General features: G+C 48.0%; 1 protein-coding gene across 4 annotated transcripts; it reads right to left on the reverse strand.

Annotated features, from left to right (window-relative positions):
- Positions 1-1,383: 1,383 nt before the first annotated feature.
- SALL2 (spalt like transcription factor 2) lies at positions 1,384-14,717 on the reverse strand. Of its 4 annotated transcripts, XM_072962789.1 has the most exons (3): positions 14,382-14,588; positions 5,697-6,014; positions 1,384-5,573 (listed from the first exon to the last, which is right to left on the reverse strand). In XM_072962789.1, the coding sequence occupies exons 1-3, from the start codon at positions 14,452-14,454 to the stop codon at positions 3,064-3,066; spliced, it is 2,901 nt and encodes a 966-aa protein (XP_072818890.1). In that variant the 5' UTR covers positions 14,455-14,588; the 3' UTR covers positions 1,384-3,063. The 4 variants fall into 4 exon arrangements, with proteins under 4 accessions (XP_072818890.1, XP_006218784.1, XP_015107076.1 ...); XM_006218722.4 differs by having other exon boundaries at positions 1,384-6,014; positions 14,382-14,717; XM_015251590.3 differs by lacking the exon at positions 14,382-14,588 and adding an exon at positions 6,436-6,734 and having other exon boundaries at positions 1,384-6,014.
- Positions 14,718-19,211: the final 4,494 nt, after the last annotated feature.

Here is a 19,211-nt window from a genome sequence, read left to right on the forward strand (position 1 = left end):
TAAAGGTGAAAGAGAAAAGTAAAAGCTGTCAGACAAGAGAGGTCCATGAAAGAAGAAAAAGTAGGAGGAAAAAGAAGAATGAAAAGGAGCCAGAAGGGAAAATAAAGCAGACTTATGGAGGAGGGGCTGGGGATGAAGGCTCAGTGCTGACCTGCCTAAGGAAGTATCCATCAGTAGAAGCCTCACTGACAGCTGTTACCATAATGGGAACTGGCATCTAGAGAGAGGGCAAGTCTAGTTTAATTAGTTAAATGGCATTATCTATGTCCAATGGGGGTAAGGAAGGTAAAGGGAATAGAAGGACTGGTGACCCACCTCCATCCATAGGCTGAAAGGAGAAACAGATTTCTAAAGCTTTGGTAGAAACTAGAAACAGGAGCTGTTTCTTCCCCAGCTGACTTCACAACATTCCCATGTGTTCCTAGTCACTAGTACCTTTAAAGGGGATTCGAACTGCTCTGGTGGGGGCAACTAGAGGCAGACCTCTGTTCTTTACCTTGAATGGAGCCAAGTAATAGGTTTATTCACCTCTCCCCTTCTTTCTTCCACCAGCCTCACTCAGGAAGCAAGCACCATCCCTGACCACTGGTGGTAGCACTGAGACTGGGATTCTGCCACCTTGGGCTCTTAATCCAGCTCTGCCACTGATTGGCTGAAGGACCATAGGCAAATCATTTTACCAGTCCCATCCCTTTAGCACCTGGTTTCAGTAATTAAATCTTACAAACGCAAAAAAAAAAAAAAATCTGGAGAATGTTCTCTTTAGAAAAGCAAGGTTTTAGAGTCAAATCTAAATCTTACTAGGTTGTAGAGAGACAGAATTTAAAAAAAAAAAAATATATATATATACACTTCATTTCATGCTCCCCCCCAATGTACTTCCTTTCCTTTTATGATCTTTTTGTTTTGAATATATGCTCTTGTTGGTAGAAATTATTAGGGTTGAATTACTTTTTTCTCCTATTTATAACATGAGATAAAGGATCGTAAAGATATTCATCTTAATTCTAGAGATTAACTGATATCAGCTAGGCTGGTCCTGGGGTTCAGCAAAGACTGATAAACAGCTTCCAACCTCCAAACAAAACAAAAACCAAAACACAAAAGCCTAGTGATGGAAGGTTCTAGGCAAAAAGAAAACCTAGACAATGGCTGTACACAGTTAACTCCCCTACCTTCTGAGAACATAAATACCATTTCTACAGAAAAATTACATTCACTGGAGGCTGTTTTAGGACAAGGCTGAGTGAATTAAATATTTCAGCACCATATGCTCAGCTTTGGCAGGAGATTTAAGTGGGAAGGGAATCGCAATGTTAGGGAATGCCCGTATCACACGCCAGCTGGCTATTTAGTCACGAAAAAAGGAGAAACACACAAATATTTAGTTAAAACACCTTTAATGAAAAGGGAAAGACACTACCATCTCCCTCGTCTGCTCTTCACATTTTACTATGTTAGGAAACTCTGGAGCCTACACCTTTGGAGAAGTCATCCCTCAAGTCAGTCAATCGCAGAACCCTCACCCTCTCCTCAGAACTCCTGTACCAAATGATCCTATGTTAAGAGTAAATACTACATCTCATTACAAGTCAGAGAGGCAGGGAGGAGAGTGCCGGGAGCTCATCTCCCAAAGTCTGGGACTCTTAAGAACCAGACAGTGGCAAAGACATGCGACCCCGCCCATGGTCAGGCAAAATGGGGAGGAAATGGACCTTGAGAGAGTAAGATGAGGAAGATACAAGGGGCCAGGGAATAAAGGAAGGAGTTATCTAAAACTAGAGCACACTAGTGCTAGGAAATCCCCCATGACCCATGGTGCACTGTTGCACACTAAATCATCATTAGTCTAAAAGAACATTCGTGAGACCCAATCAAGAACTTGAGGCCCCCTCCCTTACAGCATGCCCCTTCCTTAAGCACATAGGTTCTCAGCCAGCCCTCTGCTTTGGCAACACTCTTCAACTCCATTATTCCTTCAACTGCCCTCCCTCATCAACAGTGCTTGTTAAAGATACGAACTTCACATTTCCTTCTCAAAAATATCCCATGGGAGACCCCTTGGCAAGAAATCCACTTGCTCCCTAACTTTGAGAGGCAAAGATGAAGGATATGAGAGGCTGGAAATGTCTCAGCAGATCAATCAGCCAATTTTGCCTTAACGTGACTAAGGCACATTAGTGCCCTGCTACTGGGAAGAGTGTCCTATGCCCTTCGTTTCTCCCTCCTCCCTGAGACTGAGCCACCAGATACAGAAATTGTTACATCTTCATTGTTGGCACCTTCTGGAGCAGGGGGAAGGGGGCGGAATGTACAATTTGTTACTTTTCTTCTATGATGGGCTTCTCAGGCACTGTCTTGGATGCAAGAGACAAAAAAGGGAAGGAGGGGCTCTCTTCTCCTGGGCTTCTCTGGATCCCATTGCTGGAGGCAACTTCCCAGCCACAGTTCCCAGGCCCAACAGCACTGGTGGTGCAGGGCCTGAAGTGGTAGTGGAGCTGGAGCTGGAGCTGGAAGTCTAGGGCTTGGTGGGTAGGTCACTTGACAGGAAAGCTGTGTCCTGGTTCCAGAAAGACAGGGGGCCCACCCTCACCAGCTGGGCAGGAATTCCCTGGGACAAGAAGTCCTGCAAGTTGACCTGGTCGCCAGAGAGGAGTGGCACTAGGCCCTCCAGGGACAGCTGCCGGCCCCTTTGGGCTGGGCTGTAATTCCGAATGTGGGTGATCAGTACACCTGCCAAAGGGAAAGGGAGAGGGAGGAGAGGGTAGACGGGTCATCCCCAAGGAGGCTGGATAGGGTTCTTGTTGGGAATGTGAAAACTGTAGAGAATCTATTTTCCTCAGGTACAACGAATGAGAAGGGAAGAAAAATTTCTCAGGGGGCCATCCCCCTGTGAACATAATGATTCCAAAGCTCAGGATTTAGAGAAAAGCCACTAGGGACATAGTACATAAGAACTCAGCAAAACAGACAAATAAGGGCGCATAGCTCTCGGAGGTCCTTCAACAGAACTCTAAGTTTCTGCCCTCTGGGTCTAGGGGCAGCAGGTACCAAAAACCAGGCTCATGGGATTGTGGGGTCATCCTTCCGGGGAAAGGGCGGAAGCCCTGGGGAAGTGATGGAGGGTGAACAGCCTGGAACCAAGGAGAGAGCAGCAATATTCTGAGGGCCGTGGGAGGCAAAGGGCGGTACCTGGTGGTGAGCCAGCAGCATATGCTTCTTGAGGGTAGCCCGCTCGAGGAAGCCCTGCCTGCAGAAAACACAAGTGAAGAGCGGCCCCTCCTTGGGGTGGGCTTTCTGATGCTCCTCCAGACCTGCCTGGGTGGGGAAGATCTGGCCACACACCTCACAGGCCTTCCTGCTGCTGCTCTCTCCTGGCTCCTTTCTCATCGCTTCCTGCATGCTCAGCTCATCCACCAAGGTGGTACTGCTGCCTTCCCCTTCTAGGACCAGAGCTGACGCTGGGCTGGAGCTCCTCTCCGGTTTGCCCCCCTCCTCTGCACCTCCTGCAACATCACTGCCTCCCTGCTCCATTGGCTGGGTTTGATCCAGGCTGTCGGGTGGTGGCAGTGGCGGTGGCGGCAGAGAAGGCTGGTGAATCGCTTTCTCATTGCTGTCCATCTCCTTCCCAGCTGTGGCCGCTGCTGCCACGGTCCCCACTTCGTCTTCTGCCCCAGAGGCCTCTTCTGAATCACCTCGCACTGATATTGCCTTCTCACCTCCACTCTCAGAGCCTCTCCCTGCCAGGGAATCTTCATCAGTCACGTCTTCCTCTTCTTCTTCATCCTCTTCCTCCTCTTCGGATAGCTCCTCTTCTGGGGATGGTTGCTGGGACGGCTGCTGGGGGAAGCTCCCTGCCCCGGAGACCGCAGATTGCTCAGAGCCATTCTCCTGGGCAGCTCCCCCGCCTTCAGGGAGCACAGTCCCACCGTTGGGGATCTGGCCCCCCAGGTGCATCCGAACGTGCTGCTGCAGAGTGACAGCATTGGTGAACTTCTTCTGGCAGATAGGACAGGAGTTTTGGGCCCGGGCAGCTGGACTGGCCTTGTGGCCCACAAAATGCGCACGCAGATTGCCCCGGGTAGAGAAAGCTCTGCCACACACTTTGCATTTGAAGGGCCGCTCCCCTCCATGTTGGCCGTAATGCAGGCGCAGCGCTCTGGGACAGCTCAGCACCCGGAGGCAAATGACACACTGGTTAGGTCCAGATGAGGCTGAGGACGAAGTTGCAGGGGCAGAGGTGGCGGGGGCTCCAGAGGCCGTAGAGGCCACTGCCACGGCTCCTTGACGGTCAATCTTTTCTACTAGTTGCTGCAGCTTCGATGTCTCAGACGGGGAGGCCCCCAAGGGCTCCAACACATAAGGGAAGGGGAAGCTACCGGTGGACTTGAAGTGGTTGGTAAGCAGTGCCCAGCTGGGAAGCGAAGTCACCAGCTTACTTAGCTGCATGCGGGTGGCTGGGCCACTTTCTGCCACCCCAGTGATGGCCGAGCCCTCACTCCCAGGTGGGGTGTTCTCATCAGCTTTACTCTTTGGCTCTACCGCTTTCATGAGCACGAACTTATTGAAAGCAGGGAGCGCAGGAGCCGTGGCCGTGCCCGCACCTGTGGAGAGCAGCGTCAGGCTCTCCGTGGCACTGAGAGCCGTGGTGGAGGCCACCAGAGGCTTGCGTTCCACCCCACCGCCTGGCATGGCCCCCTCCTCCTCGGCCTTCTCTGGCGGCACGGACATACCGTAGGGCAGGCCGCTACTGGTGATGACGTAGTCTAGGTGCTCTGGCACCGGGTGAGGGTTCATCTGCACATGGGGATACTTCTCACGATGCCGGTGGAAATGAACTTTGAGGTTGCCGCGCGTGGTAAAGCGGTTGCCGCAGACGTTACACTTATAGGGCCTCTCACCTGTGTGAGAACGCAGGTGGATCTGCAGGGCGCTGTCACTGCCAAATACTTTGGCACAGAAGCGGCACTTGTGCCGTCCGCCAGGCTTCTCCAAGGGACCCATCACTTCCCCATAGCCCAGCTCACCACTTCCATTCTTTGGCTTCAGGAGCCCTGGGGAGGCAGCAGCCTCGAGGCCCCGGGCTGCCCCCAGACACTGTGCGGCTAGCAGTCCTGTGGTGCCTGGGAATGCCAGGTGAGGCGAGGCAATCAGCTGGTCTGTGCTGCCTGGCAGGGCCGGGGAGGGGGCTGGGGTGGGTTTGTGGCTTCGCCCAGCCCCTCCAGCAGAAAAAGGGTGCTGTGACCCCAGTGGATGGTAAAGGTGGAAGAAAGCCTGCTTGGGTGTTTCTGCCCCTGAGGAGGCAGAGGTAGAGGAAGGTGCCAGTGTCTTGCCAGTCTGGACAGGCTTGATGGGGCTGAAGAGGGGAAGCAGGGGCTTAGTGGAGGAGGCAGCCCCTGTCCCAGGTAGCTCTGAGGGGCTGGAAGGGGTGCCCACCGTCTGGCCTAAGGAGCCAAGCAGCAGCACCTGCCGGCAGATTTGCTCAGTCATCTGCATCTGATGGATCTGCCGCTGCTGCAGCACCCGGAGCTCTTCCAAGATCAGAGGGATGTTCAAGTGGCCACTGCCTACACCTGGGGGCGGAGGAGGAGGAGGTGGAGGAGGAGGGGGTGCAGGGGTGGATTCTGGAGGTAACGGGGTTGCTCCTAGCTTAGGGCTGGCCAAGATCAGGCCCCCACCTCCCCCAGCTGCTGTACCTGTGGCAGCGACAAGGAAGTGCCCAGAAGACTCCTCTCCCCTCCGCTCTGGGCCCCAGGTGGGATCTGTGGGTACAGAGGCCCCGGAATCCGAGGGGTTGCTGTGTTCTGCCTCCATGACCTGGGGACTATTGTGGCCCTCAGGCCGGGGTTCAGAAGATGCCGAGGAGTTGTTGGGGTTCTCCTGGCCCCCAATTATCACCATAACAGGGGGCTCAGTAGAACATGCGTTCTGGTGGGCGAAGAATTCAGTTGGGTCAGTGAATTGTGCGCAGCACTTGGCACAGACTTGGGGGTGGTCCTCCTCGCTAGCATCACCTGGGGAGAAGACAAGGAGAGAGCGTGGGTAGTGCGGTTGGGGTGGGTATACAGAGGCTCTAATTAACAACGAGCCCAGTAACCGCTAGTTGGGGGTGGGGAGATGAGCTCACCATCAGGCGGTGCAGAAGGCTACAGCTCAGTGCTGACCCGCCTGGCCAGGAGACACCCCGGCACCCTGTGCCAGGGAGCAGGGAGGAAGAGGAGACAGGGGGAGGGAGGGGGCGCGGGCATGCACAAGCGACTCCCTTCTCCTCCACCCCCCCCCCACCCCGCCCCAGGCCAAAGGCGGGCCCAACGACTGGGTGTGAGGAGCCGGTCCTATGTAGAGAATCGTGCATTTCATCTCGTCCACCGAAAAGTCCTTCCCCCCGCGCGTCCCCTCCGCCCCCACCCCTGCCCGGGCTGGGCCCTACCGCACCTCCAAGCTCCGCCGGCTCCCCGCAGGGCCCCCCAAGACGAGAGTTCCTCCCGGCTTCGTGCGCCATGGTTGTGCGGGAGGTGGAAGGCCAGGGGGAGTGGGAGACAATGGGAATCTGGATTGGGGGAGGCGGCAGTGGCGGCCGGGGCTGCGGCAGCCTCTGCGCCCAGCGGCCCAGACTGCAGAGATGGAGATCGGCGGCGGCGGGGCAGGGAGCCGCGGAGGAGGGGGAGGGGATCGAGGAGGCGCGGAGGAGGGGAGGAGCTGGAGCGAGAAAGCTGGGAGAGGGGAGATGGGGGAGGAGCAGCTCGGGAGGGGAGTCTGTGGGGAGGAGCTGCTGGGGAGGGAGGCGGGAGCTGGAGGAGGAGGAGGAGGAGGAGGGAGGGAGGGAGGGGGAGCGGGAGAAAGATGTGTGGGGGCGGGAGCCCAGAGGCCAGGAGGGTTTCCGGAGGCTCAGTGACAGGTGCTGTGGTACACGGTGGGGGTCCACCTTTCCTTGCCCTCTGCCAGCTCCCCCCATCTCCAGATGTCTTTGCCCAGGCCTGCCCCCACCCCCGCCCCAGCAAGCTCAAGGGGGCACAGTAGGAAACTCAGCCTTGCTCAATAGAGCAGAGCGATAGGCTTCTCTTATTTTCCTTTGGATAAAGGATCCGCTGAGGCTGGAAAACATGGACTCCAGAAAGGGTGGTCTGATCTCAGAGGTCTGCGAGTCAGAGCAGGAGGGGGATCCCTGAACATCTACTGCTCATCCATACATACACACCCCCCAAACACCCCAAAATTTGTCCCCCCTCTCCCACCGTATTCCCCATCCCCCCTCACAAAAGAAGTTTCTCAGGGTGGGAGGCTGCGAGGTAGAATTTCCAAGGAAGTCATTTCAGGACTCTTCTCTGCGGAACACTAAGCCCCTTTACTCCCCGCCTCTTCTCCCCCAGAATAATAGCTGAATGCGAGTTACTCCACAGATCACCCGGCCCACACTTAATTTACAGTGTTTATGCTTATTTACGGAGCCATCTCCCATTTAATACCCTCTTCTCTACCCTTCTTCCTCCATTGTCCTCTGTCAACACATAACTCTTAAGGACAGTTGGGTTTGGGGAGATGTGAGCCAGCAGAGGCCTACAGAGGCCCACCTAGCTCTAACCTGGGGGGAGGGGAGCTCCTCCTGAAACAATGGGAAAAATGCAGGACGAGCTACCAGGCAGCCTCTCAGCACATAAAGCCCCTTTTAGCCCCAACCTGGTTTGAATGCCTGGAGATGACTTAGCACCTGCTCCCCGGCACAGAGGTGGCCTCCTATTCAGAGGGGATAAGTAGGGGTAAGATGCCTCCTGGACCAGGTCCTCTGCATTTGCTTTCTACCTTGAAATGAGACCTAAGGGGTTTCCCGCTTCCTAAAAGAGCTTATCTTACTTATAGGAAGTGACCACAAGCCCTTGCTTTTGTGGTTTGCCAGGACATCGGTAAATCCACATTGTTCCAGTCCCAGTTCTGTTCTTGTCAGTCTGGTAAACTGAGGCATAGTGGTCAGTAACACCATGCTAAGCCACCGTTTCCCTTTTTATAAAGTGATAATACTACAGGTGTGCTCTCTTCCTCAAAGAAATATAATGGGGATAAAAACCTTAAAAACTCAGCCAACAATATGTACACATGGGACTTTAAATTTTGGGAGGAGTCCCAATATTATGGATTAGAGAAATTACATTGTCAGTGGCAAAGCGATTAAGCTAAAATACACATATACTAAAATACACATATACTGAAATTAGAACTGTTTTCCTGTTGTTTATGAATCATTCATTTCTGAGGCTGATATTGGCAATATGTATGTCAAGGGAAGGGAGACCTTTTGACATCTACTTTCACTGAAACATTGTGTTGAATCATATTTTGAAACTTCAGATAATCACAAGGGCCTTAACATTGTGTGTGTGTGTGTTGGGGGGAAAGTAATTAGGTTTATTTATTTATTCTTTAATGGAAGTACTGGGGATTGAACCCAGGATCCCGTCCATGATAATCATGCACTCTACCGGTTGAGCTATACCCTCCCCCCTAACATTGTGAATGATGTCTCTGAAACAGATGAAGTAGATGCTTCCAGGCCTGACCCTTGCAATGAGGGAGGCGGTTTCTGCTTCAATTATGGCAAGTCACAGGTTAATGCAATGTTGTTTATTTTCACACATGAGGAAATTGAAGCTTGGAGAGGTTAAATGACGTTTCCAGGTCCACACAGTAGTTCAGTGAAGCCAGCATTCAGAATTTTGACTCCTGTATCCAGTGCTTTCTCAAGCACATCAACATGGTGTGGCTTCCCTAAGCTAGAGAAAGGGCCCTGTGTGGCTCCTATCTGCCATTTGCTCTCTGGCCTCAGTAAGGGAGAGGGAATCAGATGGAAGCTTTCTACTGAGCATTTGTTAATTAGCATTGAACATTTGATATCAAGTTGCTGTTTTGTCAAGTCTTCCGACAAGAAAAAAAACCCTTTTCTTTTCATCTTCTCCTGGGAAACACTGTCCCCTTTCTTGCTCTTTAATGAAGGTTGCTTTCTGATGCGTAATTTGATCCATGCTCTTCTTTAAGGTAAATTTAGTCCCTGGTGAAAGGTGACGGATCAACAGCCACCTGTAAGAGGAACCCTCTATTTCTCAGCACTTTGCACTCAATGCCTATCCTGGAAAGGGGGCAGGATTCTTAGGCAGACATGAATGAAGTCATAAACACAGGAATAAACTAAGCTGGTAATGGTGTCCCTAGATAGCAGATAAGGGGACGTAAGCTATCCTGGGTCACATGCAAAGTCTGGGATGGACGCAGGACTGAGACCTGGACATGCTTGTTTAGATTTATAAAGAGCTGAAATGACAAGGAAAAAAGGAAACCAGGTGGCTCTCTAAACCTGGTGGCGCATCAGACTTGGGAGAGAATGGCTGGGAGAACAAAAAGAAAAATAGGTGAGTAGCAGGGTGGTAGGGTTGAACAGAGGTTCTCAAACTTTGCTGCCCATTAGAATTACTGGGAGAGCTTTTAAAAATCCCAAGGGCCAGGTTGTAACCCAGATCAATTAATTCAGATTCCCTGAGGGTGGGATTTAAGCATCAGTGTTTGTAAAGCTCCTCAAGTGATTCCAACGTACAGCCAAGGATGAGCCCCGCAGTACATATCAGAGGCGTGCCCTCCCCATCAAACCTTCTCACAAATCGTATCTGTGCTCAACTTGGCCAAAATTAGGAAGTAGGCAAATGAGTTGCTTGAAGCTTAGTCTTCCCATCGGGTTCCCTCTCTACTCTGCCCAGAGCCACACTTTGGCTCTCTTGCATCCTGCTTTCATGAACAGAATTTGATATGATTTGCACCTGACTGTGAACTTAAGTGACTGTATTGCCATTCCCAGGGTATGTGCATCTTTAGCCATATTTCTAATTGTAAAATGAAAGGTTTTGTTCTACACAGAGTTCAACCATCATGCAGCCACTAAAGAAACAAAGCACAGTATGTAAGGCCCTGCCTAAATTTACTGTTAATGTTGAACCAGCACCAATTGGTAGTGTTCATAACTGAGTTGTCTATAACTGCTGCTGTGGATACTTCTAAGGGAGAATGTTTCATCTTCTCTTCCTCACTCCTCTCTCCTAAATACATACTCATACTCCTCTGCCACCCACGCCTAGTGAGTGCACCCGTGGCCTGTGCAACACAGTGGACAAACAGGCACAAAGATGTGTACATCTGGTGCTAAGTGAGAAAAATATATTTATTTCTAGAATAGGAATATCTTAGATCAAACACAAAAAGGTTTGTTTTTTTCAATAGTCATTTTCTGACATCAAAGGACTCAGCACTTAACATGGACTTTACACCATCTTGCAGATCTGACCCTCTCACCAAGTACAGTGATTAAAAGTGCCAGCTCTGAATCAAACAGACCTGAGTCCAAGTTCCAGCACTTTCTAATCTTCGTGACCTTGGGAAAGTTTCTTAATTTCTCTAAGGCTTGGATTTCTTTTAAAAATGGAGGGATAGTCATAGAAAAGGAATGAAATTCTTGTACATGCTACAACGTGGATGAGCCTTGAAAACATTGTGCTAAGGTGAAATGAGCCAGTCACAAAAGCATAACTGTTACATGATTTCATTATACGAGATACCTAGAATTGATAAACTCATAGAGATAGAAAGTAGAATGGTGATTGCCAGTAGCTGGCAGCGTGGGATGAAGACGCTGTGGAGTTACTGTTTAATGGGTATGGAGTTTCAAGTTTTGCAAGGTGAAAGAGTTCTGGAGATGGATTGTGGTGATAGTTGCACAATGTTGTGAGTATACTTAACGCCACTGAATTGTATGCCTTAAAATGGTATATTTTGTCATGTATATTTTCCCGTAAATTCTAAAAAAAAAAAAATTAATGAAAGTAGTAATAGCAGAGTTGGGAGGAATGAACAAGAGGGAATACATACAGGGCCTGGCATGGGACCTGACAAATAGTAAATGCTCTGCGGATATTAATGATGACTGCTGTTATTCAAAGGCTAAACGTTGAAGCCCTGGGAGAAGAATGGACTTGCCCAAGGTCACAAAGCTTCCAAATCCAAGCTGGATTAAAAAACCAGGATTTCTGCTTCCTTATCCAGGGTGCTCTTGCACTCTGAGTTACTTTCTATCTACTCAGGAATGTTTTCTTTTTGACCCAGGGGTCCTTAGGGCTGAAAGGCTCAGGACTGAACACCCTGAGAGACAATGCTTTTTACTTCCAGCTATAAAGAGAACAGAACCCTAAAAACTCTATATTTTTGCCTTCCTTCCCCTTTTGCTGCTCTTGCTGTCTGGCAACCTCCATTTCTCCCTCTAGATCTTTTTGGCTGTTGTCCTGGTTTCTCCTTCTCACTAAATATCTGGGTTTCTGATCATTTCTTTTATTTCCCAGATGTACTAGTTTACATCTTCCCTATTCACATCCCTTATGGTCTCGAATCCAGATTTCTAGACTCTGTAGGGGAGAGAGAACATTTTTTTTTCTCTCCAGAGTTTTTAAGTAAATAGACTATTTCCTTCTCATCACTTACGTGCAATAACTATTCCGTTAGGTTTTGGTGTACTGGTTAGGGAAGCTGAGCAGAAACAGGGCTGGAAAACAGGTTTTTCAGACTGTGTCTTGGTAATGTCTTAGGTCACTGCAGAGATGAGGCTTTTAAAATGTGCAACAAAGCCTCAGCATTTGCTTGTCACATATGGTAAACATTGCCTAAAAGGAGGCAAAGAGTCCTGGAAACCTTAGTGGCACCCTCGCCTACTAAATAAATGTCTGCGGATATTCATGATGGTACCCATGGTTTCATGGGTACACCAGTAAAAGGACACACATAAGAGCCCCCAAATAAGAGCCCTCCCTACCTAATTCTGGGGCATGCAGAACAAGAAAATGTCTCTGGGTAGAAGGAAAACTCAGGAGCCTGAAGATCACATATGCAAATAGAAACCCTATTTATATATCTTCTAAGAGCAGAAAGGAATTTTAGATTTGATCAAATATTAGCTACCTCATCTTACAAATGAGACCCAATGACAGACAGTCCAGGTCATGCAAGTAGCCCAGGATATTTCACTCTCAGGAAAATTCTGAACAGAAAATCCTGAGGCTTTCTTAAGGCAGATCTTTCTTAAGGTTACTATTGCTTTCTTGCTCCTTACATGTGTGTTTCTGACTTTTACGGTTCAAAGGCAACATTTCAACTGAAATTTGTTGCTGCCATTGGGTTCCAGCCTGTACAGTTTCTATGGGGATGGCTTTGTAGCAGCATCCCTGTGCCCCTGAATGTTCGCAGCCCCAAGCGAGAGCTACAGTTCAAGGGGCTTGAGAATCCACTCAGGGCAGTTGTGAAAGATTTCTTATGACTCCCTCCCAGATTTTTCTCAGCAGTGGTACGGGGACTGGGTGAGCTGAAGGTACAGGGAGATGAGGGGAGAGGATTGGAAAGGAGAGGCCTCTGGGGTGGAAGGGATTCAGCATTGTTCCACAATCTAACCAGCAGGGGAGCAGGACTGTAAGGCATCTCTGAGGCTCTGGGGGAAGTCTCCTGTAGAGCAGAAGGAGGAAACATCCGGCCTGCAGCAGCATTAAGGAGGGTTAATGTGTCCCAGGAGAGAAGGATGCCACCAGCACGAACCTCTAAATATTGGCACAGTGGGAATCCCAGTAAAGCACTAACTTGAGGGGGGATGTTTTTTACCCAAAACACTATATGTCTGTTAAGGTTGTTTCATAGCACACGGTGCACTGATTTGATCTCAAGTCTTTTTTTTTTTATAACAGGTGCAAAGGTAAATTTAATCTATGATTTAGTTTTAGTCAATACAAATACATTATCCTACCATAAAGAAATGCTGAAGTTCGCCAAGAGGCTCCTGAGCTTTGGTCATATTTCAGCACTTGTAGGAGTTGCCACCATACTCACGTATAAGACTAATACCCATATTATCCTACCATAAAGAAATGCTGAAGTTCGCCAAGAGGCTCCTGAGCTTTATAAACCTATAAGACTAGTACCCACATATTAAGTACTTATTGATGCTAAGGACTGTACCACAAGTATGAAGCACATGTTTATGCTAGTTATTTTTCCAAGTGTATTGACGTGTATTAACTCATTTCTATTCTTACCATCATTTAATGAGGTAGCGAGTAATATTCATCCCTACTTTACAGATGAGGAAACTGAGGCAGAAAGGCAAAGTAAACTAACCAAGGTTGCATAGCTAACCAAGTGGTAGAGCCAGGATTTGAATCTTGAAAAGTCTGGCTTCAGAACCCTTGTGCTTAATACTACACTACATTGTCGGGTAAATCAACTGTTTGCTAAATAAATGGTTTATCCCTGGGCCAGAGCTTTCAAACTTTCACAGTGTGAACATACGTAGCCATACCAGATTGTCCAAAACTTGCTTGATCCTAAAAATGACCTGAACATTTGCAAAGATAGAGATTCCCAGCCTCTAGCCCAGATCTACCCACAATCAAGCAAGTTTTGGGGACCCTAATTTAGGTGGAGTGAGAAGCACCAGCCCTGAGTGTCACGAAGCCTAGGTTTTTGTCCTGACTATGCCTGTGTCTGAAACTTTGGGCAATGTCACTTCTCAATACCCCAGATGCTCTGTTGGCTACCGCTTATTTACTGGAATGTTGTAAGAATACATGAAAATTTCCCCCTCATAAAGAAAATCTATTACTTAAAAAACAGATGATAAAATCTTCATAATAGGATATGCATGTATTAACAGGCATGTTAACTCATACTTTTTTTTTTCTTTTTTAAGCTTGGCCTCCCTTGAAGTACAAACCTAAGCCCCTCATCCAGACCTTTCCTCCAGCCTCTACCCAGGTGACACAGATACACACCCCAAACAGGCTGCATCTGACCGACATTAGCTCTCTCCCTCTGGGAGCTCTGATCCGTTCTCTGCTCAGCCCAACAATGAGAAACTTTTTTCTCTTCTCCCTCAGGGGAACCTTCATGTTTATCCAATTCATTCTCTTGCAACCCAACTCTCCAGAAAGAAAAGGGGGGAAAAAATCCCACCCCTGAGAGAAGGTCTTCAGGTCTGAGGAGGTTACTTAGCAACGGCACAAAGACCAGTGAGCAAAGGGGGACCTGGGGAGAAAACTCTTGGGTGGGGAGACAGAGCCAGTTTGAAAACTCCATTTCATCCAGAGAAAAACAACACGGAAAACACAAACAGAATCAACCCTGAGAAAAGCCAAGCGGGGCTTCTCCCCAGCCCAGGTCACCTCCATACTCCCTGGATCTCAACTCCTTCCACCCCCCCGAGTGACCAAGTCCTCCCCCTGGCTTCGCCCATGGCCCGAGTGCCCTCCCCTTGCCCTGGCCTGACCCACACAGGCTTGGACTCAGGGCTCCCCCACCCCTCCCCAGGCACCCACCGTTCTCAGACGCGCTGGGACCTTCGCAGTCCGAGATTAACTGTTGGGGTTTCCGCTGCTTTCGCCGAGACATTCCCGGGTAGAGAGAGGTGGGACGGGGAGGGGCAACGCTCACTTAATCTTAACCGGGGTGACCTGGTCTGGTCTCCCCCTTGGGTCTGAAGCCAACTGATGCCTCTCCCCCAGTGCCAATCACTGTGAAGCAGAGACGGTCTCCCTTCCCAGGGACAGACAGACGGACGCGCGCGCTCTGATTCCCTGTCCCTGACTCTCTCTCTTTTTCTCTCTCAATCTCTGCAAGTCTTTAAAGGGGAGACGCCCCCTTTTTTTTCTTCAGCTTCTTCCCTACGCTTCTGCAGCTCCCATTGTAAAAGCAAAAATCCTAATCTTTCCGCACACTCTTTTCTTTTGTACTGCAGAGGAAAGGATTTAACCCTCTCCTCCCTGCCAGGGCTCCGGGCCTCTCCCCGTGCTGTCTGTTTAGAAAATGTCCCTCGGTTGTTCCTCTAACTCTTCCTTCCGCCAAGATCTTCACAGTGCTTTTTGGTTATTTCGTGATTCTATGCCACCTTGTTTGATGATGTGACTGTTTCAGAGGTGCAAGCTGAAATGAGAACTTTCTGGTATATACTTATTATAAGGCCAAGAAGTCAGCTACCTGTCGTCAAAAATGAGGACGTGAAAGCCCGGCAAAAAGACTGAGTAAAAATGGACGGTCATTATAATAATCACTTACGTCTATCTTTTTATAATTCATGGAGTATTTTCATGTACATGACGTATTTTGAGTATTACATCTCTTGAGATTAGCACAACAGGTTTTACTACTCCTATTTATAGATGATCCTCTTTATAGATGAACCAAAAGACTCAGTGAGGTTAAGTAACCTATCTAAGGTTGCACAGCTATGATGTAACAGAGACAGGCCGGGTAGCCATGTCTGCCTGACGGTAGTCTGGCATTTTCTCTCCTCTCTATATTGTTAAAGGTATAACATGCCACCAGACTCCTAGCATGAAAAAAAAAAAGTGATTGATCTTAATGAATCGAATCTCATTTAAAACAGCCACAGGATTAGTGGCTTTTCTGTCTCTCCCACTCCTGTCCAGCTCCCAGGGTTGAAGGGAGGCCACCTTTGAGAAGATGATAGAGATGAGCTCCCTGGTACTGCAGAGTGGGAGCTACATGGAGGAACTTTCAGCTCAGTTTTATGGGGTGGGGGTGGGGGTGTTAGGTTTGTTTGTTTGTTTATTTAATGGAGGTACTGGGGATTGAACCCAGGACCTTGTGCGTGCTAAGCATGTGTTCTACCACTGACCTATACTCTCCCCAAACTTTCCAAAATGTAACGGAGTCTCCAGTAAATTTGTGAGCTCTCTGTAATATGTTCTCACAGATGCTGAAAACAATTGTCAAGGGTTCTGTGGAAAGAGTTTTCCTGTGGATATAAAGTTTGACCTTTAAGAATTCCTTCATCTCCAGAATACATCCTTTGGCAACCAACCAGGGCTCTCTTGCCTCAGCCTGCATACTTAAGGGTGATTCGTTTATTGTTCCTTAACCTCTGGTCTTGCTGTTCCTACCTGAATTTGAGTAACACTGTACTACTGGGCATGTTACACCCAGATATACCCCATCTTCTAGCTCTAATGCCTTGGTCTTCTTCTTTTAACCGTATTTCCGTTTTACTCTTCTGGCTTAGATGAGAAGCATCTGAGACACCATCAGGCAGGCAAAGTGGGAATTATTTTCCCCTTTGGAGTTTAGTGATGTAAATCTCTGGTGGCTGTGTCTTCAAAGAATAGTGACGCTCACTCACAGTTTTGGGTGCCAACTTAAAGTTTCCTTTGTTTTTTCCTTTATACAAGCCTGGGCTAGTTTGGCAATACCAAGAAAGGGAGAGAGAGAGAGACCACAGATGGTAGGAGGGTTGCTGGTGAAAAATGAGGCAGGTACCCCCATCTGAAGAGATTTGGGAGGCACTCTGATCTTTGCTTTGGAGTTCACTGAATCTCCATTATTTTCCCAGTCTCCTGGGGTCAGGACCTTGAGTAGCTCCCTCGTGGTCTACCCTTGGAATGCTTGCTGTCACTGTCTGATTCATCCTGTTAACCTCCCTGTGGTAGACAGATGCAGTTATCACTTGGTTGTGGGAGGGGAAACGGGAACACTGAGGCCAGGAAAGTTTCTAATTTCTCGGTGAAATAGACTGGGTTTTGCACCTTGCCATTCCACTGTTTCCATCATTAACTTCCTTTTTGAGGACAGGAAATGAGAGAAGGAACATAGCTTTCTGCTTTTCTCAGGAGTCTGCAGATCTCCGAGGGCAGATCTGGGGGCCCAGTATTCATCTCCTTCCTGAGTCTTGTCTGTCTGGTCTTTTCCTCTTTTGGTCCACCCTCCTTCTTGCTGGCCTTATTGTGAAAGGACGGGCTCTTTCCCCTCCTCTCCTTTCTTCCGCCCTCCCCCATTTACCATTTTTTCCCTTTTACCTCTCCGCTGTGGCCTCTTGACCTCCCCACAGAGTTACAAAAGTAAAATCCTTGAAGAGATGCTGCTGTGGGAATGTTAATGAGCCGTCCCCACAAAGGGGCAAAGGCTTTACTTCACTGAGTTGGAAAAAAGCCCCTTTGAAAAGGGGTTTCTGTGTGTGGTGAAGTGGAGAGGGGAGGGGAAGGAAAGAGGGGGAGGGAGAGGGAGAAAAGGGAGGGAGAGAAAGAGCTAGAAAGTGAAAGAAGGAGAGGGGGAAATGAGAGAGAGAAAAAGAGAGAGAGAGAGAAAGAGAGAGAGAGGGAAAATTAGCAGCAGAAGAGAATATTAAAACAACACCTTTCTTTCTTCAAATGGTGATTTAACTTTTGGAAAATGTTCCAAGGTCATTTGACCTTGTAAACTAAGCATTTACGTTCCCAAGAAGCTGAAGAGGCACTCAGGGGCATTGAAGATAATAAAGGATAGGAAAAAGGGACTTGTCCTGGCACCCTACCCCCAGTTCCTTCCCGTGTTGGGAGCCTGAGAGTCTCCAGGGGGAATCTTCTAGTTGAGGGGAGTTGGTGGTGAAGATGAGCTCTTTCTTCCAGCTTTGTGATTCCTTCTTATGATATCTTCTAATTTGTTCAACATTTTCTATTTTTGCTTCCCTATTGGCTATTAGCCCTTACATTTTTTTCTCTTCAGGAATAGTTTAAAGTACTATTTACAATGTGGAGCCAATTTTCAAGCCAGACCACTCTAGCATAATCTGTATCCTTCATTTGTGAGCACAGGTTGCCTCTGAACTAGTGAAAATGGATATGAAGGTGCAGTTCATTTCAAAATTAACGTCCTTCAGAAGGAAATGTATGTTGCTGCTTTTTTTTTTAATTGAAGTATAATTGAATGTTGCTGCTTTTTAAAGAAAGCCAGATATTATGTTTGACTCTCAGACATTTTTCTACACATTGTTCTGTGATATCAGCACAACACTCCAGTTAAAGCAGCCCAGAGCTGAGAGGAACGAAGAGAAGGTGACTGGAATGAGATCCTTGGAAGAGAAAAAAGAGGAGCCAGTCTGGGATGCTAAGTCCCAGAGCTCTGTACCCTTGTACACTCCCCTGGACTCACTGAAGTCACATGGGGGAATTTATCAAGAACTCCCATTTCTAGCCTCCACCCCTGATCTACTTAATCTGAATCTCTGGGGGTGAGGTCCAAGATTTTCAAATAAGCTCCTAAATGATTCTTTCCCAGAGTCAAGTATAATACAACTGAGCTTGACTGTTGGTGTCTAAACCAGGGGCTCTGGGTTCCTAGGGGACTGCAGTGTTGTTGCAATGGAATCCCTCTACACAGGAAGGGAGCCTAGCCTGTGGCCCCAATAAATAACATGCCTCTCAAATATATATATTGCTGTTGGCCAAATGTTTGTTGATGATACTGAGATTCATATACTTTTTGTTTTACTTTTTTTTTATAGAGTTATAGTCATTTTACAATGTTGTGTCCAATTCCAGTGTAGAGCACAATTTTTCAGTTATACACGAACATACATATACTCATTGTCACATTTTTTTCCCCGCTGTGAGCCACCACAAGATCTTGTATATATTTCCCTGTGCTATACATTGTAATCTTATTTATCTATTCTGCACATGCCTGTCAGTATCCAGAAATTTTGAAATCCCAGTCTGTCCCTTCCCACCCCCAACCCCCTTGGAAATTCATATACTTTTAAGTCATTGGAAAGTGTTAAACTCATAGTGGCTTTTGCCCTAAAAATACAATGATAGTCATGTGGGTGTCCAGGCAAGTTTTTGGTATTTCATTCAAGGCTTCTCTCAGGACAATACTCTGCTCTTAGCATTCCTCGTTTTCTAGTTTGTAGAAAAGCAGGCACTGTGAAAACATTTCCTCTACCTTCCTAAAAGTTAGACTCCCATGAGGAATTTGATTTCAATTGTAAGAGAACTAAGCTAGGAATCTAGAAACATATGTAACCTTTTTATTGATAACCATAATCACAGCTAATCATAGCTTGGGTGCATTCTACGTGCCACACCCTTTGATTACATGGTCTCATTTAATCCTTAAAATAACTGCAAGGGAAGCATTATATAATCCCCATCTTAGACAAGCAGAACACCCCATTTTATAGATGGAGAAATTGAGGCATAGAAAGGCACGGTAGCTTTCTTGTTCAAGGTCTTACAGCTGGTAAGTGGCAGATTCAAATTTGCCCGAGCAATGCCCAGTTGGACAGCCTGTGCTTTTTTGCACCACAATGTAACCATTTATTGCCATCCCACTGCTTTCTGCCTCTGTTATAGGCCTCACTTTCTGGCTGCAGACCT

The sequence above is a fragment of the Vicugna pacos genome, chromosome 6 (genome assembly GCF_048564905.1).
Source record: "Vicugna pacos chromosome 6, VicPac4, whole genome shotgun sequence".
NCBI lineage: Eukaryota > Metazoa > Chordata > Mammalia > Artiodactyla > Camelidae > Vicugna > Vicugna pacos.

What these genes read in the sequence shown, in the direction of transcription:
- SALL2 (XM_006218722.4), bottom strand. Translation starts at nt 14,454, where the DNA reads ATGTCTCGGCGAAAGCAGCGGAAACCCCAACAGTTAATCTCGGACTGC. An exon ending in TCCCAGCGCGTCTGAGAACG is followed by an intron (nt 6,015 to 14,381) that starts GTGGGTGCCTGG and finishes TCTTCTCCCCAG; the next exon opens with GTGATGCTAGCGAGGAGGAC.